We start from the raw sequence: 25,978 nt of genomic DNA on the forward strand, positions 1-25,978 counted from the left end.
TTGGTATCACAGGAAACCAAGGTGGAGTTCAGCTTCCTCTTTCACAATTCAGTAAAGGTTTCCTCCCACCTTCTGTGGCATCAGCTCCTGGATCAACCATAGTTCAAGGACTGAGTGAGGCACATAAGAACTCTTTTCAGTGCTACCATCTTAAGTGGCATGAGGGATCCTTTCCAGGGCCATCTCCCTCAGTGCTGCAGAAACCAGCTCTGTCCACATGGGGTTGCCAGGGTGTGAACCATTCCTTGGCTCCAAGACAGGAAGTAGCCTCCTTGGTGCAGGTGCCTGCATCTTTCTTGGCACAGAAAATTCTTGTATTGCCAAGCCATTTATTCTAGTTGATGGTGCCATCTGTCTCATCTGCAGGGCGTGTGCACTCTAGAGCACAGTGAGCGCCCTTGGTGAGAAATGCTGAAGCTAATTTGATCTTGTCAGAGCAGAGTGCTTCAGAGTGCAAGCACAAGCCTCTCAGCCATGGAAGACAGAGATCTGGGACAGAAGGTGGTTTTACCAGTGATGTTAAGATCTGGCACCAGCTAGAGGCATTGGTGTGAGTTCTGATCCACTTTGCAATTTCTACAGTTGCAATCACTGCGGCTCCGAGACAACACTCAGCACCAGCGGACCTTAGGGAAGACAATCCAATCTGGGTTTCCAAAGAGGACGTCTCTCCTCCAACTCCAATGCAAAAGATCTCTCAGCCAGTAGAAGCACAGTGTCAGAGCTTGTGAAGAGCTAGCCCTGAAGACCAGAGAGAGAAGTTTGAATCTTTCCTGTCCAGGATGGAGGAAATTATCCTGCATAATGGTGCAACTCAGTCCCCCAGACTTTGAGGTAGTCCAGTTACCACACCACTCTATGGTGGTGGAGTCTGTGTTGCAGTGTGCGAAGTGCACCTGGGATCCCTCTAGCATGCTCCCTGGGAAGGATGCAAAATTGTTGGATGCATTTGAGAAGGAAGTCTTCCAGGGATCCATGCTTAGTGCTCAGATTGTGACTTATCAGATTTATATGGTACAGTATCCACATGAATATGTGCAAGAGCTTGAAGCCTTTGATGGCATCGTCACTTCTGTTGAGCTATGGAGGAGCATGAGCAGCATTTTATCTGTGCTGCATATGAAGTTTTTGATACTGTGGCCAGAACTGTGGTTGCTTCTAAAGGAGCCATAACTTTCATGTGGGTGTGAGCGAGTGATCTTCATGAAGATGTGCATGACTGACTGGCAGATATGCCTTGTACAGGGGAGAACTTGTTCAGGGCTAAGGTGCAAGAGATGGAAGCATCAGTCCACGTTGCAGTTGTCTGAAGTGGTGGGTTCCAGCAGCAGTTACAGCCAAAGCTGGGGCCTGTTTATGATGTCCTTAAGGTCTGCCTCCACTGGGGGGCCAGGGAGTCATTCCTTCTGGAGTGGGCCTGCATCACCAAGGAGAAGTGGGTCATGAAAATTATGATGGAATAAGGCTATCGGTTGTGCTTTTCTTGGCTCCTTCTAGTCCAAGAAAGACTACTTCCAATTGCAGCTGAGCACAGTTGAGAGGGGTCTGAATTGAAGATGACCGGTCCAATGCAAGGCATTCTTCAGTTCCGACCCCCTCTGTCTGCTTACCTGCAATTGGAAATAGCTTGTCTAAGGCAATTGAACTCGTTCCACCTTGGGCATGTGGCCAAGGATTATATTCCTAGTACAGTGCATGCAATCCAATCTTTGACACACCTAGCCAGTCAGGTTTTCAGGGTATCTACAATGACTATGCTTGAGATTGATTTGCATACAATGGCAGTGCATGCAGATCTACCTCATCCATATTCGTTGTGCATATCCTGACTGACCAGCTGTGTCGTAAGGGACTGGGTTGAGAACCACTAATCTAGAGAAAGTAGCTTTTGAGAAACAGTGCATACTGTTCACTCTAGGTCTGGGTTGTCTGATCAGTAGTGCATTCTGGATGATACTTTCTCTGTCAACAAGCAGGCATGTAAGTTTGCTTTCCTGTAAATGGGGTTCTCTGTAGACAGCAGGATGAATCAACCATACCTTATACCCACCTGCTTCCCTGGAGCATAGACTGTCTCGCTGAACCTTAAGCTCTAGAAGAGACTGAGGGGCTTATAAGGCAGCATGTGCAAGTGGGATCTCTTGCATCTGCTTATTAAGACTTTTTTACTAAACTCTGAGAGCTGGGTCTGTGTCTCCGATGATGTCACCCATGTGTTATGACTCATTCAACTTGCTGTCGATGGAGACCCCTTTTTATGGGTGAGCAAACTTGCTGTATGCAGGCTAAATGCATTGTGCTTATTTTTTGTTACATTTAAAGATTTTATTGAGAATCACCAAGCAAAGAGAGATTATGGGTCTGTCCATATACACTACATTAATAACTATTTGGTCCTTTTCCTGCTGGATAAAAGTAGTAGGCCCTTCTAAGTACTATTCTTAACCAAACTTTCTATTACAAGTACCTTCTCAATGCAAATTCTAACAGACACCCTCTACTGCCTTTTAGTATTTTTTGCCATTTACTCAAATTCCATAAATTTTAACAATAGACCAGTCCCTAAAATTCTCTGCTTGTACTGAGAGAATGTGAACAGATTTCTTTAGCATGTTTATTAAAGCATCCTACATTAGCTAAAATACTCATATACTATGCTACTTGAACCAAGATTAGAGATCTACTTCAGCCATTGAAGTTGTACCAGTTTTTTGGTTTTTTTGAGGCATTTACCTAACACATAGTATGTTTGCAGAGAAGCTATGTTTAAATGGTATGCTAATTTAAAAAGTGTATATTGCAACTGCACTTTTTTCCTGGAGCAAATGAGGTTTAATGAGGAAATTGCTGCGCTAGCTGAACTTTGCTCTATTTTGCACTTTTGCAAAGAAAGTGCATTCTGATAGTTTCATAGACAAGTCAGTGAATGCTTCTCTTTCTACATTTTTAACATTTCAGAAGAAAGAATACATGTTGAAACATGTATTATAATGGTGTCTTCTCAACATTTACATGCCTACATTAACAAAAATATTGTGCAGTACACCAATCTCTCTGGAGCAGGCACTATGGATATGTCTCATGTTGCCAAAAGAACAGCCCGGGCAGCATTGAAAACCTCCACCAGTTATCATTCCAAAATTTAAAGCAAAGGGATAGAGGAGAGTGAAGACACACATGACCTCAGTATAATAGACTAGCTTCTATATACAAGTGCAGGAGAAAGGAGAATTTGGTGTGTAGGTAGCTGCCTGGATGCTGCCTATGAGGGATCTGCAGGAGAAAAACATTTGTTTTCAGTTTGTTTGTGAGGCTTTTTTCCCCAGGAATTTTGGTTTTTAGGACTGCTTGATTTGTTTTCATTCATGAGAAAAAAAAAATCCTAAAAAAAAAAAACAACAAATGAGGGTTTGTGGGGCCTCCCACCCAAAAAAATGCCAGGACCAGGATCCTCCCTGATCCCCACTTACCTAGTGGGGATCAGTCTGCTTCAGCCTTGTGTAGGCTGAGGTGCAGAAGGTTGCCGCAACTTCAGCCTATTCAAGGCTGAGGCTTCGATATGACCTGGAGGCCTCAGAACCTCCTTTGTTTTCTTCATTCTTCAGCACTTGCAAGCTAAAGGACGCAGCCACCTCAGCGGATGGTGCCATTGTGATGTATGGCAATCCCGTACACATTGCCATATATTGCCAAGGCCCCAGCATCAGTGTCGGGCCAGGCCAGTGTTGAAACCTGGCCTTCGTTGGATACCCACTGGATAAGTTTGGTTTGTTTTTTTTTGTTTAATTTTTAAGGGTCTCAGCCAAGGCCCCAGCATCAACCTGTGCCATGACCCCAGTGTCTTGCTCAGGGCTTAGATTGTGGCTTGAATCATTTGTTTAAAACAAAACGAATGGATAAGATTCACTTCATGGGTGGGGGGGGGGGGGGGGTACCCACTTTGTTTCGGCACCCACCAAATGAAACAAATTAGCCTTATTCATCACGTTTTGCAGTTTTGTTTTAAACAAATGCGCATCCCTACTGCCTATGGCTGCCAGAGTTTTTCACTGCTGCTATTCCCAGTACTTGAATCACATCCATTGTTCAGTACCCACTCTCCCCAACTCACTCAGCCTCTAGATGAGACAGATGTTGGAAGGACTTAAAAGCCTGGGATGACGAGGTGATATATGTATACTGTGTAAAGCAGGTCCCAGCTATCTATTCTCTGCATTCTGTTTATTATTTGCCACGATCTGGGAATTATGCTGTAGTGAGGAAGAGCCCTGCATCATTACACATGTTGTCAGAAGGTAGTTCCTATAATTCTAAGACCAGAGTACAGATCTAGATTTCAGCTTTAGGCCATGGTGACTTTTTTTTATGGCATATTTGAAATCTGAAGGCATGATGGCTGGAAAACACTGGACTATAATTTTTTCTTAAATCAGTTTATAAATATTGATAAGATTACCTACATAGGAGGAGCTTCCTAAAAATGTTACTATGGAACCAGACCAGTGCTGTCCACTGCCACACAGAAGGTTGATTTCGAGGCCCAGCTCTATCTGCCTGAGCTGCTTGGGCCCCTCGTGGCCATTCTCGGGGTCCATGCTTACCAGGTTCCAGAGGAGGCTGTTAAGTGTGACCTTTGCCCAAGCACTGTCACTACACTGGCTGTGCTAAGTTGGGAGGGGACACCTACATCATTACAACTGAAGGCTTTTCATGATACTCTTATCCCCGTAAAGAATGTTTCCCTTTGAACTGGAAGCCCAAATATGCTGAAGGAAACTGCTTAGCAAGGAAATGCATTTAAATACAAAAACAAGTTCTTACTAGTTCAGAACCTCCAGTTAGTGAGCTATCTTTTAGATGTACAGCAGCTTCCCACAGTTAACTATTATGCAAAAAGTTATTGCAGAATGGAAGACAAGATTAAGAAGACCTTAAAAACAAACTAAAATTTGACACAAAATCTTGCAAAATACAGCATTTTTTGTTTTTGCAGTAAATGGTGCAAAAACAAAAAAACCCAACTTATTTGCACAACAGCTTTTCAGCAAATTTAGGCGCCATTGCATCATTTTTTAAAATGTTTGGAAGAAAAGGTTTTGTTGAATTTCTTTTTACCTTGTGATGCTTTAAATGTAGCTACACTAGCATTTCACGTATTCAAAAGTGCACTCAAACTCTCTTAGAAAATGAATTAGTTTTGTCAGTTTCATTATGGTGAAATAACAATGTAGTTATATATTGAGTGATGGCAGATAAGACCAACTGGCCTAATCAATCTGCTCGGAATGCAACTCTTGAGTTTTCTACTACTTTGGATAGATGAGCGTGCAAATTCCTATTGCCTAAGCCTACACAGCTCCTCTCCCCATGTCTGTCCATTGATCTGTCAACCCTGCTGTTACCACCACACTCTTTCATTTCATCTGTTACTCTTCCATTTCATCTGTTACTCTTCCCACTCCCAGTTATCCCTCTGCTCTCTGACTACCCAAGTACCATTAAATTCCTAAAATGTCTTATAGCTAGGCCTTCAGTCATCCATTTTAAATTTATTTTTTTTCTTCTGCTGTGTATATGCATGGGCTTATGTTACAGCCATTTTAAGATATCTACAGTACCTGAATGTAATCCACTTTGAAGCACTGAAAAAAGTGCAAAAAGTAGAATATAAAAATCTAGCTAAATATCTAATTGGCATACATCCCCACTTTATTTTTGTATAGTTGATTTGTTTAGTCTGATTACAGGAGTGGTTCCCAAACCTATACTCATGATCCCATCCACAGCCAGTGACATTTTGGGAATATTCATAATGAATGTGCTAGAGATATATCAGCACCCATTGGCAGCATAGTGCATGCAGATTTATCTCAGGTATATTTAGTATGGCTGTCCTAAAAACCCACCACTACTAAAAGTGTGCTATACCATTTTATTTGTATCTTAATGACATGAGCTAAGTACCATTTTTTTTACTTTTTTATTTTTCTTTTGCGTTTAAAAGGTAAAGTGCACTCGCGTTGTGAATTAATGTCCATGTCTTTAAGTGTGCTGACTTATAAAAACCTCACACTCTCTCTCTCAGTTGAAGTAGACGAACGGGATCACGTAAATATTTTAATTTAACAATTCAGAATTTGCGGCACAGTAGTTCTTCCTTGCCGGTGAGTACACCAGCGTTTACCTGAACGAATCATGAATAAGAACTCTCTCAAGCCCCTGAAGCAGACAGGGTGCTGTTGAAATGCTAGCAGTGTCAGGTGAAGTGTAGCGAGCGGGCAAGTAAGTGATATAGTGCGTTGTTGATTCTAAATTGTTAAATTTAAAATAATTACATGAGCCTGCTTGTCCATGAGTGCACTTACATTTTAAACGCAAAAGAAAAATATAAAGTAGAAAAATAGTACTTAGCTTATCTCATAAAAATACAATTAAAATGGTGTAGCATATGTTTTAGTGGTGGTGAGCTTTCTCTACCTTTGGTAGTTGTACTGTACCAGACAAACTTTGACCAACTTTAATATTTATATTTCCCCTACCCTTTTTGTGTGGCTTTAGTTTGTAAGTTGGGGATTGTTTCAGAGGCTGGTTTTGTTATATAGTGTCCTAAAAACCCAACAGGTTTTTGAAGGGTTAATAACAGGTGTGGGGACCATTGGGCTAAAGGAATACTCCTAGAATATTTTAGTTTAAGCCACATCATTTTTTACTATAAAGTTACATACCTGTCCAGGCATGACTAGTATGCCCTTATGGTTTGTTTTTTTTGTCAGGGTCTAGTTAATTTCAAAATAAAATATGAAACAGATCAAACTGCTATGCATGAGTCTTAAAATATGTCTTCTGCACAAGTTATTCTGTGTCATAATCCTTCTGTTTTTATTCATAAATATCTTTTGTAATCAAATTTGTAGGATGTATTAAACTTTTTTTGTAGCTGAAGAGTTTATCAACCTATCCCACTTATAAATGTTAAAATAAATCCTTCACCCTAACTCATACATGTAAGTCTTCACACCCTTAATATATTTTTTACATTCTCTCAAAAAAAAAAAATTGCATTTGTTTAATTGAACTATACCCCATAATCTACACTTCCAAAACTAATTTAGAATAAAATAAAACAGTCTTGATTGCATCAGTCTTCAAACTCTGGCATAGCATACCCAAATTAGATCCAGTTAAAAAAAAAAATTGTCTTTAGACATATGAAGGTGCTATTTAACTTTTGGGTTGTCTTATCACAGTAGTAGAATAGATTCAAATAAGATATGCCTGGGGCATTGGTGGATCTATCGCTATAAAGTGAAAACAGTTTAGCACTACCCAAATACTGCTGCAATTACACCATCCCTCATAGCAGTCATGGATGTTTAACTCAACTTCTTCCTGAACTTGTTTACAATTGCCAACTCTTCTTTATTGCATAGAACTTCAGTAGTGCATGTCAATCGACCTAGTGGCTAGTCTTTGTGGATATCAGTCTTTGAGAGCCACAAACTCTAGCTTAATTTTCTTGATAAGATAAACTAACCTTGTTTTCAGACCAAATGCATACAGCTACACTTGACCAATTCTCATTGTGGATACCCTGAACACCTGTTTGTGATCTTTGAGGACCAGACTTATGTATTGGTGAGCGTAATGGCCTAATGACCCACTAACAGAAGCAGCCCGTTAAGGGTTATTGTGATCCCTTTATGAAGTCTGGTACTTTCTCCTTCCAGAATTAAAATTGCTGTCTTTAATAGCAGCAATGAAGACACAAAACATGCCCAGTAAGCTTGAAGTTCTTTCTTAGATGGATATTGAAGTCTAATCCATCTTGCATGCAGCCTGGTTGCTTTGAGTGCCTCAGTTCTGCAGAATCCCTGAGCTGTGTCTATGTATACATACATGAGACCTACGAGAGAAGGGAAGAATAGTGCCATAGCCTAAGAAAACCATATGCCAGGGGCAAGCAGCTGAAGAAAGTAAAGTGGGAGTCACATAGTATAAGCAGGTGCAAAGCCAAAGTGAAAAAGAGGTGGGACATTGTACCGCTTTTATCCTTTTGGAAAGAGGTGAAAATGAAATAGGTAAAATGAGGAAGGGGAACAGAAAAGCAATGAAAGGAGGAGGTGTTTATAAAATGGGTGTGCAGACATAGGGGGAAGCGAGAGAGGAGCTACTGCAGAGTGCGAGGTAGATTACTGCCTCAGGCAGGAGCAAATGTATGCATGCTGCAGTCTGACAGTGTATGAGATTGTTGCAAAGGTGTTTAGGACTTGGGGGCAGGGAGCATGTATGGAATGACAGTGGTCCCTTCTGCCTTGTATCAGACATTATGCAACAGGCTGAATATTTCCAGCTACAGGATCACTTACATTTTGCTTAGAACAGAGCCCAGTCTGACAGTCAATCGATCTTGAAAAGTAGACCTGTTATTATTGGCTCCTGCAGACCAGAAACTGGCATCTCTTCCTTCACTAACTCCTCATCTACCAGCCCTGCAACCCTATCACCCAAAAGTTTTTTTTTTTTTCCTTGAGACTTACTCAGTGTAAAATGCAGATTGCATTATCTACTCTAGCAATTGGCAGTGACAGCACAACTGAAAAACTTGCATTTCTAACTTTGTCCCAACAGAATCTAGTGCTAACTAAATGCCCTGAAAATTAAAATTCGTTAGCATTAAAAAGAAATGAAAAGGTCAGTCAAACTGAAATGTACTAACCAACAAGTAATTTAATCCACAATAGCATGATAGTACACCAGAAATGGGCCAGCTCAAAGACCATTAATTTCTGAATGTTATGTCATTCTAACCATCAATATAAAAGGGATCATAAATAAGCTGAAAAATACAAGAGAGGCAGCATGTGTTTTCTTCATGGGAAACTCCTCCCCTTCTTAAAGGTAACGAAACACTGAAATACAAGGACAGATGTGACTGTTTTCTATGCTTCCAAATGTGAACATGAACACACGTCATTTTATACACAGTTCATTTCCTGAAAAATATTTCACTTCATACACAAATACATTTCTCTAGTAGATTCCAAAAACTTGACATTGTCATCACTGAAAATGAGTGTGCTGTGTGTTTTTAAACCGTGTGTGGTAGGCACCAGCCCTGTTACCAGTTCAGAGTGTCCTGCACGATCTGTCCCACTTACAGATCGAGCAGGATTCTTTACTGCTTCGTTCATTATAGGATACAATACTGGCAGTGGTTTTATGCATACAAACTTGCGTATTCTTGACCTGTGCTGTCGTGACTGGAATAATTTTACACTGTATTGTTAATTGTGCTGTGCATATATTTAAGGTAAACATTTAGAGGCCAGCAAGTAGCATGTTAACTGGGTGACATTACCCAATATATTCTGTGGGACAAGTTTCCCACTGCATATTCTCTGCTAAAGTTACCCAGATAAAGTAACCCAGTTACCAAGGTAACTTTGCCACTCACCAGCTTATTGGAAAAAAAACAAAACAAAAAACCACCCATGCAGGCCAGCAGCAGATTCATCCTCCCATTCCCCTCTCCACAGAAATAATCTAAAAATTGCAGCAGAGCCACAGTTGTCCCTTCTCCCACAGCTCTAAAATTTAGAACAATTGTAACTATCAGAGTGGTAGGATTCCCCACCACTTGTTAAGGAGCAAATGTCCACCCCTGTCCCCACTCCCAAACATCCAAAAGTGGCCTGGAATCCCAGCCTGAGGAGGACAGGCTCCTACTTTCCACACTACTACGCTTCAGTCTAAGTGCAGGCTCAGCAGTCCCAACACTTATTATGCAGTTCTTTACTTCACACCTCCTCCCACTCGTCTGTTCACGCACAGCTGGCAGCAGTATGAGATATATAAGTGCTGTAATAAGGCATCACTAGGGCTTCTGGATTTTAATTTGCCAATCGCTGTGGAGCCCGCCAGAAGTTCTGAGCTGCAGGTAGCTGTGAACACTTGCAGCGACAGCACTGGTTACTGCCACAAGTGCCAGCAGTTGCAAAAGTCAGTGCTATTGGCAGCTCAGAGCTCCTCTCAGATGCTATAGATCACCATATTAAAATCCACAAAAACCAGAAGCCCTAACCATAAGGCAATAGTCTGCTCATTCCTACCCCCACTCTTTTTCTCCACCACCTACACTTTCACTGTCACTGTCTCTGCATCCACAGCTGTTCCCACCAGTTTGCCTCTCCCCCAGTCAGCCCCTTCCTCTCCATGGAGGCAGCTCCCCCCCCCCCCGCTAGACAGTCCTTTCCTACCTGCTCTGCCGCCCCTGGAACCGCTGTTGCTTTCTGGCTCCCCTTGACCTTGAAACATATGGTGTCCACTCTCATGCTGGTCTCAGAAAGCATCATCTATTCCAGGAAAGACACGAGAGTGGCTACCAATGCTAAAGCAAAGTGAAAGAGGGCTGCAGAGCTAGGTGGGGACAGGCTTGAGGGGGTGGGAGAGAAGTGCGAGGAATCTAGTAGCTTTTGCTCCCATCTATCCAAGCAGCAGCCTAAATTCTGCAGGAGAGCTTTGAAATCTTGTGGAGCAGAGAAATTCTGCACTAAAATTATGCAGGAGTCCCCAGGGGTATATAGTATTCATAACACTGGTTCAAAGGCCTCATGAGGCATACACAATTTCTTCCACATAATGTCAGAACATTTCAGATCATTAAGGTAGTAAGTACATCTGAAGAAATAACTTGTGCAGCTGCAAGGATCTGTACATCTCAAAGTTATGCAATCAACAAAATTATAACAAGTCTTTAAAGGACTCTGTCATCAAGTAGTTTGTTAAGTCCTTCACAAATCCTTTTGAGGTATGGTCTACAATCGCCCTCAAGGCTATAAAGGGCAGTGAGGAATTCCATGTTGGCAAAGTGGCTGAAGACATGGTCGATGCGCCCATGAGATTTAGGCGTCAAGTGTCGCTCCACCAGGTTATGCAGTAATTCCTTACACTCATTCAGAAGTCCAGCAAGAACATTTTTATCAAAAGTATATTCTACCTCATAGAAGCTCACAGCAGTCATGGATGTTTGACTCAACTTCTTTCTGAACTTGTCTACAATTGCCAACTCTTCTTTATTGAACTGACTATTTCTGTAAAGAATCCCAATTTTGACTGCAACTTTGACAAAGTCCTTCATAATTTTGTGAGCTTCCTTCTTGTTTCTAGTGTATTCTTTTGTTGCTTTATATAGCTCATCTAGGATTTCACTGCTGGTATCATCAATAATCATGTTTGCCATGGCTTTGGTGGCCATCTTGCTTAGGACCTTTTTCTGTGCTTGCAGTGCAAGACTCTTGGAACTGAACATTTCAGGTCCTATGATAAAAAAAAAAAAAAGAGAAAATATGCTTCATTTTCATTTAGGAAAGCCTGTGCAGTAAAGAGCCATTAACACATATTGATGAAGATGATCGTGGAGTTGGTAATGATTCAGCAAATAATTCCATTTTCATTTGAGTCATTTCTGTCAGCTTTGTAGACATATGACAAAAAATGATTTTGTGATCAGATATTTGAATTTGCATCCTTGGGAGCTAAACACTTAAATGAATGAAATGGATTTTTTTTCCATGAAATTGTGATCTGCAATATTTCTTTGCTAAGGTCAATGTCCAATCAGGCAGCAGGTTGGACATTGACCTTAGCACCCACTTACCACCAGAGTGATAGTTAGACAAGGAGTTTCTTGAAAGCTGCTGTTCCTCGTGAGGATGCCGAGCAGACGCACCTAAGGGTACACACAGTGGTGTGGTGTTAAGAGATATAGAGTAGGTGGTTATTCCCAAAATGTAAGAAACTAAGATATCTAGAATTATTCTAGCAAAATAGTAATAATCACACTGTAAATTCTTATACATCAATTGTGATATGAGTGAAAGGCATGTGGACAGAATTTCTGTAAAATGTCCTTGCTGTATCGGAACGGAGACTACACGTCACTATAACAACATTTAAATTACCAGACTATTAAGATATTTGGTGCATTAACCCTAAGACAGTTTTCTGATATATATAAAGAGACCAACTTCACACAGCCCCTGAGGCAGCCCCAAACGGGGTGAAACTCTGCCTGAGTCGGGCATTTGTATGAATTCATGTCTCCATTCAAATAAAGCTTACACTTGGACTATTTTGGTGTCTAATCTGCATTATTGCCCAAACAGCTTTCTTAGATCGCCTACCCTTTTGCTTCATCAATCAGAATTTCTGTAATCCATATGTTGACATGGTCTTAAAAATAGCCTCACATCCTAACCAACTCTATCATTTTACATTGTACGGTTCTTCACAACGTAATTAAAAGGAAAAATATTACTCATAACTTGTATGCATGTTTTTAGTTGGAATGCATGTTACTACTTGGAAGTTTGACACTACTGCCAAAAAAAATAAAATAAAATTGTAGGCTAGTTCCTTGCTTTCAAATTGAAGGAAGAGATAGCAGCTTGTAGCAGTAGGACTAGGGAAACACAGAAGAGGTGTCTTCTGTACAAAGATAAAAATGATTAAGAAATTCCCTAGTGTTTTACAGTTTGTCACTAGGAGTCATAATTACTCCATGCCAGGATCAGCTCATACTACCTTTGTAGTACTTTGTGTGATAGACATAATTCATACAAAAGAAAAGCCTAAATGTAGACTGATGGTTTCCTTATAAAGTAATCAGATAAAATTAAGTAACCAGATTGCTCAGTTAATTTAATAAACAGTTAGTGGGTAGGCATCTTACATGAATATCAAATTGGTAGTCAATACAAAATAGGAACTTTTGTTTGATTTTTGTCTGAGAAATTTCAATGTTATAAAAAAAAAATAAGAGGAAAAATGACTTTTACACTGCTTTTTCTCCTGATTGTTATAACAAAGTCATGTTTTTACTGATTTTTTTTTTGTTATAACATTGAAATTTCCAGGAAAAAAAAACCCAAAAACAGACAACTGAAAATGAAAGTCCTTGCAAATAGGAAAGCCAGAAACGCATATTCAAAACCAGTTATTCTAGATAGCCTTAGAAATTAGAGCTAAACTTTTATTTTAGTGGGATAAACTAAAGGCTTGAGTCATCCAAATTCTTTTTAGCATCTGGAAAAGGACCTGAATAGCAACTGTAGTTAAGGCAGATATTCAAAAGCATTTTAGCTAAACAAAAAAACAAAAAGTATTCTTCATGGCTTGAAAGATGTTCACTGCATGCAGGAGCAGCCACCACAGAAGCTCCACCCAAATATGCATCCACCTTTCCCTCACCTCTGCCAACTTTCACGATGAAATATATTAGCTACTGCTCAAGTCTGAAGTAAATCTAGGGCAGAGTACTAATTCAGCCAGTTATGCATATCCTATTGCTTCCTCTGGAAACAATATTGATATTTAAGTATAGGAAAAGTAGTTTAAAGGCATCCTCCTCTTTAACTCTAACATAGGTAATGCCCCTAACATTCTTTCCAGCCTTCCCCTATGTTTAAATATTGGCTAAAATTCTCTTTGTATGCCTGAAGGATCGATATTGGCATTGTGTTGTTTAACTTGTTCATCAATCATCTGAAAAGGGAATTAAAAAGTTATGAGATCAAATCTGCAGACAAAAAGTTGAAAACACAAGTGGACTATGATAAATTGCAGGAGGATTTTGTGAGAGTTAGGAACTGGGCATCTACATGCCAGAAGAGATTTGTCAACAAGCGCACAGTGATGCACACAGGGTGAAATGTTGTGCTACATCTTCAAAGTCAGCAGACAGAAAAAGGTCCTTGGAGTTATTGTGGACAACACTCCCGAAATCCTCAGCTTGGTGTGGAACAGCAGTCAAAAAAAGCAAACAATGCTAGAAATTATTGAGAACGGAATAGAGAATAGAATACAGAATATCATAATGCTTTCTGTATAAATCCATGATGCAATCACACCTCAAGTACCTTGTGTTCTGGTTGTCCCTGTCCCAATAGCAGAACTATAAAACATACAGAAAAAGGCAACAAAAATAATAAAGGGTATGAAAAAATGCCACTCGTGTAGAAAGACTACAGAGGTTAAGGTGCTTCAGCTTGGAGAAGAGGGATATGATAGAAGTTTATAAAACCATGAGTGGTATGGAACAAGTATGTAGGGAAAAGTAATTTACCCTTGCATGTAGTGCTGGGACTAGGGACATCATGAAAGAGAAAGAAATATGACAGCAGAAAAAGACCATAAGGCCGAGCATTCACACCAACTGCTCCACTCTATAATCCCTATGGACACTATAACTTAAAAAAAAATCCCCAACACTTTTTAGACCTAGTGATTATATTGAAAATATCTGCACTGTGTTAATATATAACAAGGTGTTTGTCATTGAAAAATCAGATACGAGGTGTGTGGTTAAGCACTGAATGCTTTTACAATTGTATTGGAATTGACTTGAGTTTGCTCTAGACATAATCAAAACATACATACAATACTATTATACTGCTCACTCACATGAACAAACATGACTCATCCCACACTGATTATTCGTAACTTGAGGAAGCACTGCTACCTGCAATTATATCATTCAATCTACTTCACAGTGCATTCATAAACAGCAGTCTCTCACGCTCATAATTTAGTTATAAATCCAGTCCATGCACCTCGTAACACAAAGCAGTTCATACCCAGCCTTGAGATATAACAATATAATTTATTTATCAAACAAGATCAAAAAACAAATCTGTACCCCTCTGGTGCTTCCGGCCAATGAGAGGGGGACTTGGCAGCCTTTGTAGCCGGTTCAGTGGCTGCTCTGGAGCAGCAAGTCTTGTGTGGTTGACAAAGAGGAGAAACACCACATGGTACCAAACAAGTAAAACCTCCCTTAAATCCTGCCTAAAAAGTGATGTGGGCCATGTTAAGCACTGCATCTGCAGAAAAGAGAAAGCTGTCAAATGGGAATGACTGAAGCATGAAAAAGTAACATAGTAAACAACAATATAAAGTAACCTGAAATACCATTTCTCAGTGCCCACATTATAACCAATCAAACTGGGCTATGTACTAAAGAAAGGAAGGAAATGTGTGGCAGAATGAAACTCACGGTAGCACATGGCAAATGTACGAAAAACAACTGAAACCCACCACTATAATTCTTGCAACACGCATGGAACACCGATGGAGAAGAGATGTGACCAGGTGCTAACTTGGCGTCTCACACAGGAGCAAACCAAGCACACAGGGTTTTCTACAGAAAGCACATAAATTCATATTTAGTACAGACAGATGTGTCTAAGTCAGTTGATGCAACAAAAAATAATATGAACTCACGTGATATACCAGTGCTTTCTGCCTTGTAGTATGTACTTCTTGATGACTCCTCCTGCAGATTACTGGGATAGCCTGTGATTTGGAGCCCAGCATCTGGTGCCCCCGCTGCTCCTCTGAACCAGAAAGAGGGTCCTGGCTTCTCCAGGATTCATAATCAAAATAAAAATAAGGGAGACCATATAAAAAAGTAATTCAGTCATTTGAAAGATATGTACATTGTATTCCACTTTAACCTGTAATGCTAGCCTACCAATGGACCCAGGCAGATAGGACACACCATCTATACATATGAACCCAACATTCTGCACAATCTAACATCAAGTATTAAAAACAGAAAAAGTACTTACCAGGGTCAGAAGGACCTTCTGGGGTATATCTTGTGTGGGTCCTAATATTGATTTGGTAGCACCAGCTAGAGAAAGAGGAGCAACTGTTATACCCCTTGGGTCCCTGTAGCTTCCATCAGGCAATAACAAGACACACATGGAAGTCCTGTATTTGGCCATAAGGGCAGCACTGTGGCAGAACTGAAAAGGAAAGATACAGTGTACATGGTTCTGCAGCATGGTATTTAGTGACAGCTACAGCTTACCACTTCTCAGCCTTTTTGGCTAAGATCAAATGAATCGTGAGTTGAGGATCATTCCTTTTTGGCTGAGACTCAGAAGCAGTACATCTTGGAGGATTAATGCCTTGCCGTCCAACCCCACTGGGGGCATGGACACATTTAGACCCAGGTCAAACCAGCAAATGATGAGATTGACATAATTGGCATCACAGAGACTTGGTGGAAGGAGGATAACCAATGGGACAGTGCTATATCAGGGTACAAATTATATCGCAATGATAGGGAGGATCAACTTGGTGGGGGTGTGGCACTTTATGTCCGGGAGGGTATAGAGTCCAACAGGATAAAGATCATACAGGAGAGTAAATGCTCAGTAGAATCTATATGGGTAGAAATCCCATGTGTGTTGGGTAAGAGTATAGTGATAGGAGTATACTACCGTCCACCTGGACAAAATGGTCAGACAGATGATGAAATGCTAAGAGAAATCAGGGAAGCAAACCAATTTGGCAGTGCAATAATAATGGGAGATTTCAATTACCCCAATATTGACTGGGTAAATGTAACATCAGGACTTGCTAGAGACATAAAGTTCCTGGATGTAATAAATGACTGCTTCATGGAGCAATTGGTTCAGGAACCTACAAGAGAGGGAGCTATTTTAGATTTAATTCTTAGTGGAACGCAAGATTTGGTGAGAGAAGTAACGGTGGTGGGGCCACTTGGCAACAGTGATCATAACATGATCAAATTTAAACTAATAACTGGAAGGGGGACAATAAGTAAATCTGCAGTTCTAACACTAAATTTTAAAAAGGGAAACTTTGATAAAATGAGGAAAATAGTTAGAAAAAAACTGAAAGGTGCAGCTGCAAAGGTTAAAAGTGTTCAACAGGCTTGGACATTGTTTAAAAATACAATCCTAGAGGCGCAGTCCATATGTATTCCGCGCATTAAGAAAGGTGGAAGGAAGGCAAAACGATTACCGTCATGGTTAAAAGGTGAGGTGAAAGAGGCTATTTTAGCCAAAAAAAATCCTTCAAAAATTGGAAGAAGGATCCATCTGAAGAAAATAGGATAAAACATAAGCATTGTCAAGGTAAGTGTAAAACATTGATAAGACAGGCGAAGAGAGAATTTGAAATGAAGTTGGCCATAGAGGCAAAAACTCATAATAAAAACTTTTTAAAATATATCCAAAGCAAGAAACCTGTGAGGGAGTTGGTTGGACCATTAGATGACAGAGGGGTTAAAGGGGCTCCTAGGGAAGATAAGGCCATTGCAGAAAGACTAAATGAATTCTTTGCCTCCGTGTTTACTAATGAGGATGTTGGGGAGATACCAGTTCCAGAGATGGTTTTCAGGGGTGATGACTCAGACGAACTGAACGAAATCACTGTGAACCTGGAAGATGTAGTAGGCCAGATTGAGAAACTAAAGAGTAGCAAATCACCTGGACCAGATGGTATGCATCCTAGGGTTCTGAAGGAACTCAAAAATGAAATTTCTGATCTATTAGTTAAAATTTGTAACCTATCATTAAAATCATCCATTGTACCTGAAGACTGGAGGGTGGCCAATGTAACCCCAATATTTAAAAAAGGCTCCAGGGGCGATCCGGGTAATTATAGACCAGTGAGCCTGACTTCGGTGCCGGGAAAAATAGTGGAAACTATTCTCAAGATCAAAATTGTAGAGAATATAGAAAGACATGATTTAATGGGACACAATCAACATGGATTTACCCAAGGGAAGTCTTGCCTAACAAATCTGCTTCATTTTTTTGAAGGGGTTAATAAACATGTGGATAAAGGTGAACCGGTAGATGTAGTGTATTTGGATTTTCAGAAGGCGTTTGACAAAGTCCCTCATGAGAGGCTTCTACGAAAACTAAAAAGTCATGGGATAGGAGGTGATGTCCTTTCGTGGATTACAAACAGGTTAAAAGACAGGAAACAGAGAGTAGGATTAAATGGTCAATATTCTCAGTGGAAAAGGGTAAACAGTGGAGTACCTCAGGGATCTGTATTGGGACCGGTGCTTTTCAATATATATATAAATGATCTGGAAAGGAATACGAGTGAGGTTATCAAATTTGCAGATGATACAAAATTATTCAGAGTAGTTAAATCACAGGCAGACTGTGATACATTACAGGAGGACCTTGCAAGACTGGAAGATTGGGCATCCAAAGGCAGATGAAATTTAATGTGGACAAGTGCAAGGTGATGCACATAGGGAAAAATAACCCTTGCTGTAGTTACACGATGTTAGGTTCCATGTTAGGAGCTACCACCCAGGAAAAAGATCTAGGCATCATAGTGGATAATACTTTAAAATCGTCGGCTCAGTGTGCTGCAGCAGTCAAAAAAGCAAATAGAATGTTAGGAATTATTAGGAAGGGAATGGTTAATAGAACGGAAAATGTCATAATGCCTCTGTATCGCTCCATGGTGAGACCGCACCTTGAATACTGTGTACAATTCTGGTCGCCGCATCTCAAAAAAGATATAGTTGCGATGGAGAAGGTACAGAGAAGGGCAACCAAAATGATAAAGGGGATGGAACAGCTCCCCTATGAGGAAAGGCTGAAGAGGTTAGGGCTGTTCAGCTTGGAGAAGAGACGGCTGAGGGGGGATATGATAGAGGTCTTTAAGATCATGAGAGGTCTTGAACGAGTAGATGTGACTCGGTTATTTACACTTTCGAATAATAGAAGGACTAGGGGGCATTCCATGAAGTTAGCAAGTAACACATTTAAGACTAATCGGAGAAAATTCTTTTTCACTCAACGCACAATAAAGCTCTGGAATTTGTTGCCAGAGGATGTGGTTAGTGCAGTTAGTGTAGCTGGGTTCAAAAAAGGTTTGGATAAGTTCTTGGAGGAGAAGTCCATTAATGGCTATTAATCAATTATACTTAGGGAATAGCCACTGCTATTAATTGCATCAGTAGCATGGGTTCTTCTTAGTGTTTGGGTAATTGCCAGGTTCTTATGGCCTGGTTTTTTGCCTCTGTTGGAAACAGGATGCTGGGCTTGATGGACCCTTGGTCTGTCCCAGCATGGCAATTTCTTATGTTCTTATGTTCTTATTAAATGGAGAATCAATTGTAATTGGGCAATAATAAATCAGTAGAGACTTCCATAGACATTGCATATGAGCATACATATTTCAGGAGAAAAACCCTAAAGATAAATTGTTTTAAATGATTATCTGTTCAGGCTCCTGATATAGAGCCTTAAAAGGAAAAACAAGCACTATGAACATTTTCCAGCGAATGTGTTCTAACTGCCATTCACTGTTTACATTATCATGACATCAATGACAGCAAGATGTTTAAATACATCAGACTGAGCAAAAGCATTTCCACTTGCTGTATAAATGCACTTTATTGCTTATTCCTATCAAATTATAATAACCAGAAAGTGCAGAGAAGGGCGACCAAAATGATATGGGGCATGGAACGGCTCTCCTATGAGGAAAGGCTAAAGAAGTTAGGGCTGTTCAGTTAAGAGAAGAGACGACTGAAGGGGGATATGATAGAAGTCTACAAAATCATAAGAACAAAGAACATGCCATACTGGGTCAGACCAAGGGTCCATCAAGCCCAGCATCCTGTTTCCAACGGTGGCCAATCCAGGCCATAAGAATCTGACAAGTACCCAAAAACTAAGTCTATTCCATGTTACCGTTGCTAGTAATAGCAGTGGCTATTTTCTAAGTCAACTTAATTAATAGCAGGTAATGGACTTCTCCTCCAAGAACTTATCCAATCCTTTTTTAAACACAGCTATACTAACTGCATGAAACGACTTGAACAAGTTAATGTAAATCAGTTATTTACTCTCTCAGATAATAGAAGGACCGGGGGGGGGGGGGGGGGGGGGGGGCACCCCATGAAGTTAGCAAGTAGCTCATTTAAAACAAATTGAAGAAAGTTTTTTCACTCAGCGCATAGTTAAGCTCTGGAATTCATTGCCAGAGGATGTGGGTACAGCAATTAGTATATCTCGGTTTAAAAAAGGTTTGGATAAGTTCCTAGAGGAAAAAAATCCATAAATTGCTATTAATCAATAAGGAATAGTAGCTTGAGATATATTTAATGTTTAGGTGCTTGCCAGGTACTTGTGACTTGGATTGGCCACTGTTGAAAAACAGGATGCTGGGCTTGATGGACCCTTGGTTTGATCTAGTATAGCATATCTTATGTTCTTATTTTATTGGTGTCTTAACAAGTGCAGCTGCTTCTTGGGACATACAATAAAAGAGAAGCAGTGAATTATAGTCCAGCATCTGAATTAAATTCAATAAAAGAATCACCTGTCATTTAAGAAGAAAAATACAGGCCTGGAATGATGACTGAAGATTAAATTAAGCATTAGGCAAGCCCGCTATTAAATGCATGAATTATAGCAATTGGCTCTTATATCATTATGCAATACGGAGTGATATAAAAAGTATCAACAATCATAGCTATACAGTGCCTTGGATGTACACCACAAAAAATGAGCTTTTTTTGCCCAGTTTCTGTGGTGAATCTTTTATTATGTGTTATTGTAATAAGAGAAGTTTAACAAATTGGAGATTAAATAAGAAGCTGAAAATGTAGGAAAAGAAAACCACTATTCGGTTTATTTATTTGCTTCACAAATGCCCACAATTTCTTTTGTAATAGCCCACATAGCCACCTACAAACAGGTACTGAGGAGCCTGCATCTATTTGCTCAGCCTTAGTCACTTTTCATGGGGGCTGACTTAGGCTTCTAACCACCTCAGTTAGGCACCTAAACTTTTTGAAAACTGATCCCGAGCCACTTTTATTTGATTCTGCAGGTTTTCTTCAGCATTCTGATTAACTTAATTGTACTGATGCCCCAACAACCTCCCGCCTCACTGTTCTTAATCCTGGAGTTTTTCTGAGGTCATAATGATTGCTTATATTGCATCCATGATGACATGGTATGGCAGATAAAGATCAAAATGGTACATCCAGTCCGCCCAATAGCGACTGGACCCCTTTTGGTGGGTGTGCATTCATATTCCCACATAGAACCGATGCCCGCTTCCCCTCCCCCCCCCCCCCCCATCTATCCTTTAGGGGTTGTAAGTGCTGGTCTGTGCACATTACTCCAGTGCTTCATTTCTAGCCTCTTGCTACTAGAGACCCTCTGTATTTATCCCATGCTTTTTTGCATTTCCTTAGCAATTTTTTATTTTTTTTTGTCTTCGTCACCTTTTCCAGGCGCACATTCCGAGCATCCACTCACCTTTCCATAAAGCCCCACTCACCCTGATTCAGAAACGGGAATCCATGGCTCAGGCGCTAGGATTTCCAGTTATAGCCGTTTCAAGTCTTTTCTCACTCTTCCAGCATAACAACGTCTCCATTAAAAAGGGAGACTTCCACAGCTCCTGCACAAGCGAGCCATAGGATCAACTGGAAGGAGGATAGCTCATTGATTTTTCTCCCTGAGGGCTGTTGGCAAGGTGTTTGCACTGCTCCCAGGCGGACTGGGGTGGGTTATCAGTGGTCACTCCAAGACCTCATGCTTAGTAACACACAGTATGGCCACTGAGCTACACCACGTACCTTAAATTTTACAATAAAAGAGCCCATATCACCAAGTGAACTCCCTGGGTAAGAAACTGGCAACAGAGAAAACCCCTTGAGCAGAAACTGGTAGCAAAATCTTTAAATGGAACAAACCCTTTTATAACTCAGAATTGGCTTTGTTTATGGTAAGTTTAGATGAGGGGACTAAAACTATTAAATACGACCACCAGTATTTTGTGTCTAAAGGCGCCCTTGCGTTCTCTGCTGTGTCTCAGTGCCTTTATTAGCGAGGTACATTTGTTCTGAATGGAATGAACTGAAAATGGCCTTGCATGAAAATAACTGAAAATATTTGGGTATTTTCATTTTAATTAAAAAAAAAAAAATTGCCTTTCCAGCCCCCGCCACCGATTTCCAGGGCCATATGATATAAAGGCAAAGGATGGCCTACACCATTTTTTAAGATGGCACCGGCTGTCCATTGCTCCTACCATGTGACAGAGGTTGGCCAATGGCACCGATTGCCCTTACCATGTGACTGGGGCTAAGGGCCACTGGCGCCATTTTGATTAGTGGTAGCCGACGGCCCGAGAGGGGAAGATCGCTCCTGGGACCCCCGCTGAACCACCAGGCAAGTTGGTTTGTTTTTTTTTGGGGGGGGGGGGGGTGAAATCGGGAGGGTGGGGGATTGTAATTAATTAAATCTGAAGTGTTGGGGTGGGGTTTTTTTTGGTTCTGGACAGCCGGAAAAAAAAAAAAAAAAAAAAAAAAAAAAAATCGGAAACAAAATTTCCTGCGGCAGGCCGATAAAGGCCAAACCAAAAGGTTTGGCCGAATCACATCTCTACAATTAAACACCATGATTGTGCTGAAATGTTGTACTACCCGTGTTCTGTATCTAGGATCCTTCATTTTCAGTTTAAACAGATTTTCTCCTCAATTTTAGGCTAACTAAAGAGCAGCTCTAGAGCTGCAGATGCAGCATTTCAAGGTCTTCAGCCACTGCAGGCCAAAGCTGAACTGAGTTTCAAGTCCCATCTGTGAAAGCTCTCACCAATGTGACATTTCAAGTCTTGCCTCCCTCTCTCCAACCTGCCAAAATTCCACGTTCTCTGGTGCCACAGATGCAGTGTTTGAAGTGGCCACCCCCCCACCAATACCGAAACCAATTCCCAGCAGGCTCCCTGACCCCCACACAAAATCAGAAGTGAACTGCCATAGAGCGCAGTAGCTCAGCAAGCAGGCTAGCAAAGGAGGAACCTGGAGCCACCCACCAGTTAAGTTGAAGGCTGCAGCAATGGAAGGGAGAGAGGGAGAGACATCCTAATCTATGGGCTGGGCATAGAGAGGGATATGCTGCTGAGTGAGTGGGAGAATCTGCTTAATATTGTTTTACTATCCTGGCTTCTGTCTACCAAAATAAACTTTGCTATTTACCTGGAAAAATAGTGATTTCCTCCTGTTTTTGTTCTCGTCATAATAATCCCTGATAAATTCCCAGGAAAAATAAGAGACAAAAACCGAAAGTCCCTATCTATATCCTGCAGGATTATAGATGATCTAAAAACAGTCCACAAGACAAGTGTTACTGAGAAGACGACAAGGCTGCATATTAAGAAACGATTTTCTTTGCCTCTGAGTAGCTCTGGAAAAATCTGGAGAAGTTTTAATTTTACCTTCCATAAAGGAAATATGCCTAGCACGAAAATACAAAATCAGGATCAGGTCACGGTCATGACAAGAAGCAAATGCGACTATAAGTGCGGCGCTATGTTCTTCATCCACTATTTTGGATGCTAAGATAGCTGAAATATCCATAGAAGTCTCGTTTTTATTAGAAGCCATATGTCTACTGTCTCCAATCACAGAACCACGGGATCTGTGAATAGAGACCCCATGGCTCTATGAACTAAAGGCATAGTTGATTGAGATATTCACAAAACTTCCTGCATATAGTTCTTAAAATGCTCTGAGGGAGAGATCATACAAACAACTGGAAAGTTAAGTACATGGAGATTGGAAGATCTCACAGAATTCTCCAAATTCTCTATTCTGCAATGCACTGTAAACCGATCTTGCACCAAAGTATCTTGTACTGTAGATAACTTCATCACGCTTTAGAACATGAAATTGCTCCACGTATCCTGCACATACTGCCTCTTGAACTTGCATTCGTGCAGAGAAAAGAGTCATAGCAGATGTAAGGGAATTTAAGGACTGTTCCATTATGGAAAGAAAGCAAATGTTGCTTACCTGTAAACAGGTGTTCTCACAGGACAGCAGGATGTTAGTCCTCACAAATGGGTGACATCACAGGATGAAGCCCTGTACGGAAAACTTTTCTGTCAAAGTTTCCACAAAGCTTTGACTGACACTGGCACACTGAGTGCACTGAGCATGATCAGCCTGCAATTATCCCTGTGAGCCACAGGTGTCTCCCTCAGTCTCGTCTTATAGCTAAAAGCGCAAGCGAAACTAAAATAAACGTGAAAACTTATTGAGACCCAACTCCGCGGGGTGGCAGGTGGGTTTCGTGAGGACTAACAGCCTGCTGTCCTGTGAGAACACCTGTTACAGATAGGCAACATTTGCTTTCTCACAGGACAAGCAGGATAGTAGTCCTCACAAATGGGTGAGTACCGAGCTGAGGATGCCCGAGAGTGCACCAAATGCACCCAAGACACACGAAGGGCACGATGACGTGGGTGGAGTTTGGAACGGAGGGCATCCTGAAATCCTTAAAGGGTTGGTGGAAGGACATTGGGTAGTTAACCCGAAAGGAATAGGAGTAGACGGACTGGCCAAACATGGAGCATGCCGGCTAGTCGTATGTAAGCAAGAATGGGCTGCGAAGGTATGGAGAGAACTCCAGGTTGCAGCCTAATAATATGTGTACAAGCAGCAGCGGCCGAAGGGAAGCTATTAAGGCTGAGACAGAGTGTGGTTACACACAGTGTTGTAGTGAAATGCCTGCTTGTTGGTAGGAAAAGAGATACAGACCGTTTATTAGGAGGAATAGGTCTGTTTGCCAACTGGAACTCGCAGCTTGGCTCTTGCCACAGAAGGAAAGAGTTAGGTGGAATTCCTATGGAATGTAGGCAAGCTAGGTAGAATGCAAGCGTAGCCTTTCTGTCCAAGAAATGGAAAGAATCCTCTCGCTCTGGTGAGAGAGAAGTGTTGGAAAAAATGGGCAGAGTATATCCTGAGTACCTTAAGAAAGATAGAAAGTTGAACACGTGAAAACCACTCAGTGACGGAGGAACGCAGGGTCAGATGAGTATGTAACTAGAAGTGTATAACTCATTAACACTGCTGGCAGAAATGACATTTATGAGGGAAGAATTTCCCATGCCGAACTGTGAAATGAGAGGAATGGAAAGGCTCGAACGGAGAACGTATGAGACTTATAAGCATGAAATATATGTTCCATTCCGTGACTAGTGAAAATAGAGGTGGCTTGATCAGTGGATAATCCATGGTAAGCTGACTCAGAAGGGATGTACCGTAAATCGGGTATCCCCACTCCCAAACGATACACCAATTGGAACAGAGGTGTACGTATGTGGAGGATGTCTGAGGAGCAGAATCCGAGGGAGCAAGAGAAAGAGTGGTGTGGAAAAGAAAAAAGGGTAATACTCTTTTGTATGTGTCATGTGGTAAATCTTGCCATTTTGAATGGTAGGATTTATGTGTGGAAGATTTTGTGATGCTACCAGAAACCTGAGAACATCAGTTAGTCTACGATTTGGGACTGACTGGTGAGAAGGTAGATTGGTTATTGGTGTGATAGATTGAGAAGTATGGGAAGCAATTAGGGATGTGAATCGTTTTTTTATCGATTTAAAACAATCGTCAGATATATTTTAAATCGTCAAAAATCGTTAAGAGTCGCGATACAATAGAAATTCCCCCGATTTATCGTGAAAAATCGTAAATCGAGGGAGGGCGGGGAAAACCGGTACACCAAAAAAACCCCTAAACCCACCCCGACCCTATAAAACGAATCCCTTACCTTCCCCAACCCTCCCGAACCCCCCCAAAACTTTTTACGAGTACCTAGTGGTCCAGTGGGGGCGCGGGGACCGATCTCCTGCTCTCGGTCCATCGGCGCCATTTTGGCTGCCACTCAAAAATGGCGCCGATGGCCCGATAAAAAATAACCCCCCCACCCGACCCTTTAAAAACGACCCCTTAGCTTCCCCCACCCTCCCGATCCCCCCAAAACATACCTGGTGGTCTAGTGGTGGTCCCGGGAGTGATCTCCCGTTCTCAGGCCGTCGGCTGCCACTCATAAAGATGGCGCCGATGGCCCTTTGCCCTTACCATATGACAGGGTATCCGTGCCATTGGCCGGCCCCTGTCATATGGTAGGAGCACTGGCTGGCCGGCACCATCTTTAAAGATGGCCGCCGGCCATCCAGTGCTCCTACAATGTGACAGGAGCCGGCCAATGGCACGGATACCCTGTCATATGGTAAGGGCAAAGGGCCATCGGCGCCATCTTTATGAAGGTTTGGGTGTGGATAGGCCTAAAGCTGGAACAACTGTAGAGGCCCCCGGTTCATCTTCCAAAAG

At 41.3% G+C, this 25,978-nt stretch overlaps 1 protein-coding gene across 9 annotated transcripts in view; it reads right to left on the reverse strand.

Annotated features, from left to right (window-relative positions):
* Positions 1 to 8,707: 8,707 nt before the first annotated feature.
* The window catches only part of TNFAIP8L3 (TNF alpha induced protein 8 like 3), a 77,481-nt gene continuing 60,210 nt past the window's right edge, over positions 8,708 to 25,978 (reverse strand). For 7 of the 9 annotated variants that reach the window (XM_029574876.1, XM_029574875.1, XM_029574878.1 and 4 more), the window contains exon 3: positions 8,708 to 11,316. In XM_029574876.1, coding sequence (XP_029430736.1) covers positions 10,754 to 11,316 — 563 coding nt within the window. In that variant the 3' untranslated portion in view covers positions 8,708 to 10,753. Of the gene's footprint in view, positions 11,317 to 11,656; positions 15,197 to 15,279; positions 15,416 to 25,978 lie in introns of all 9 variants that reach the window. The other 2 variants (XM_029574874.1, XM_029574873.1) reach the window with 2 other exon arrangements.

Source organism: Rhinatrema bivittatum, chromosome 13, assembly GCF_901001135.1.
Source record: "Rhinatrema bivittatum chromosome 13, aRhiBiv1.1, whole genome shotgun sequence".
NCBI lineage: Eukaryota > Metazoa > Chordata > Amphibia > Gymnophiona > Rhinatrematidae > Rhinatrema > Rhinatrema bivittatum.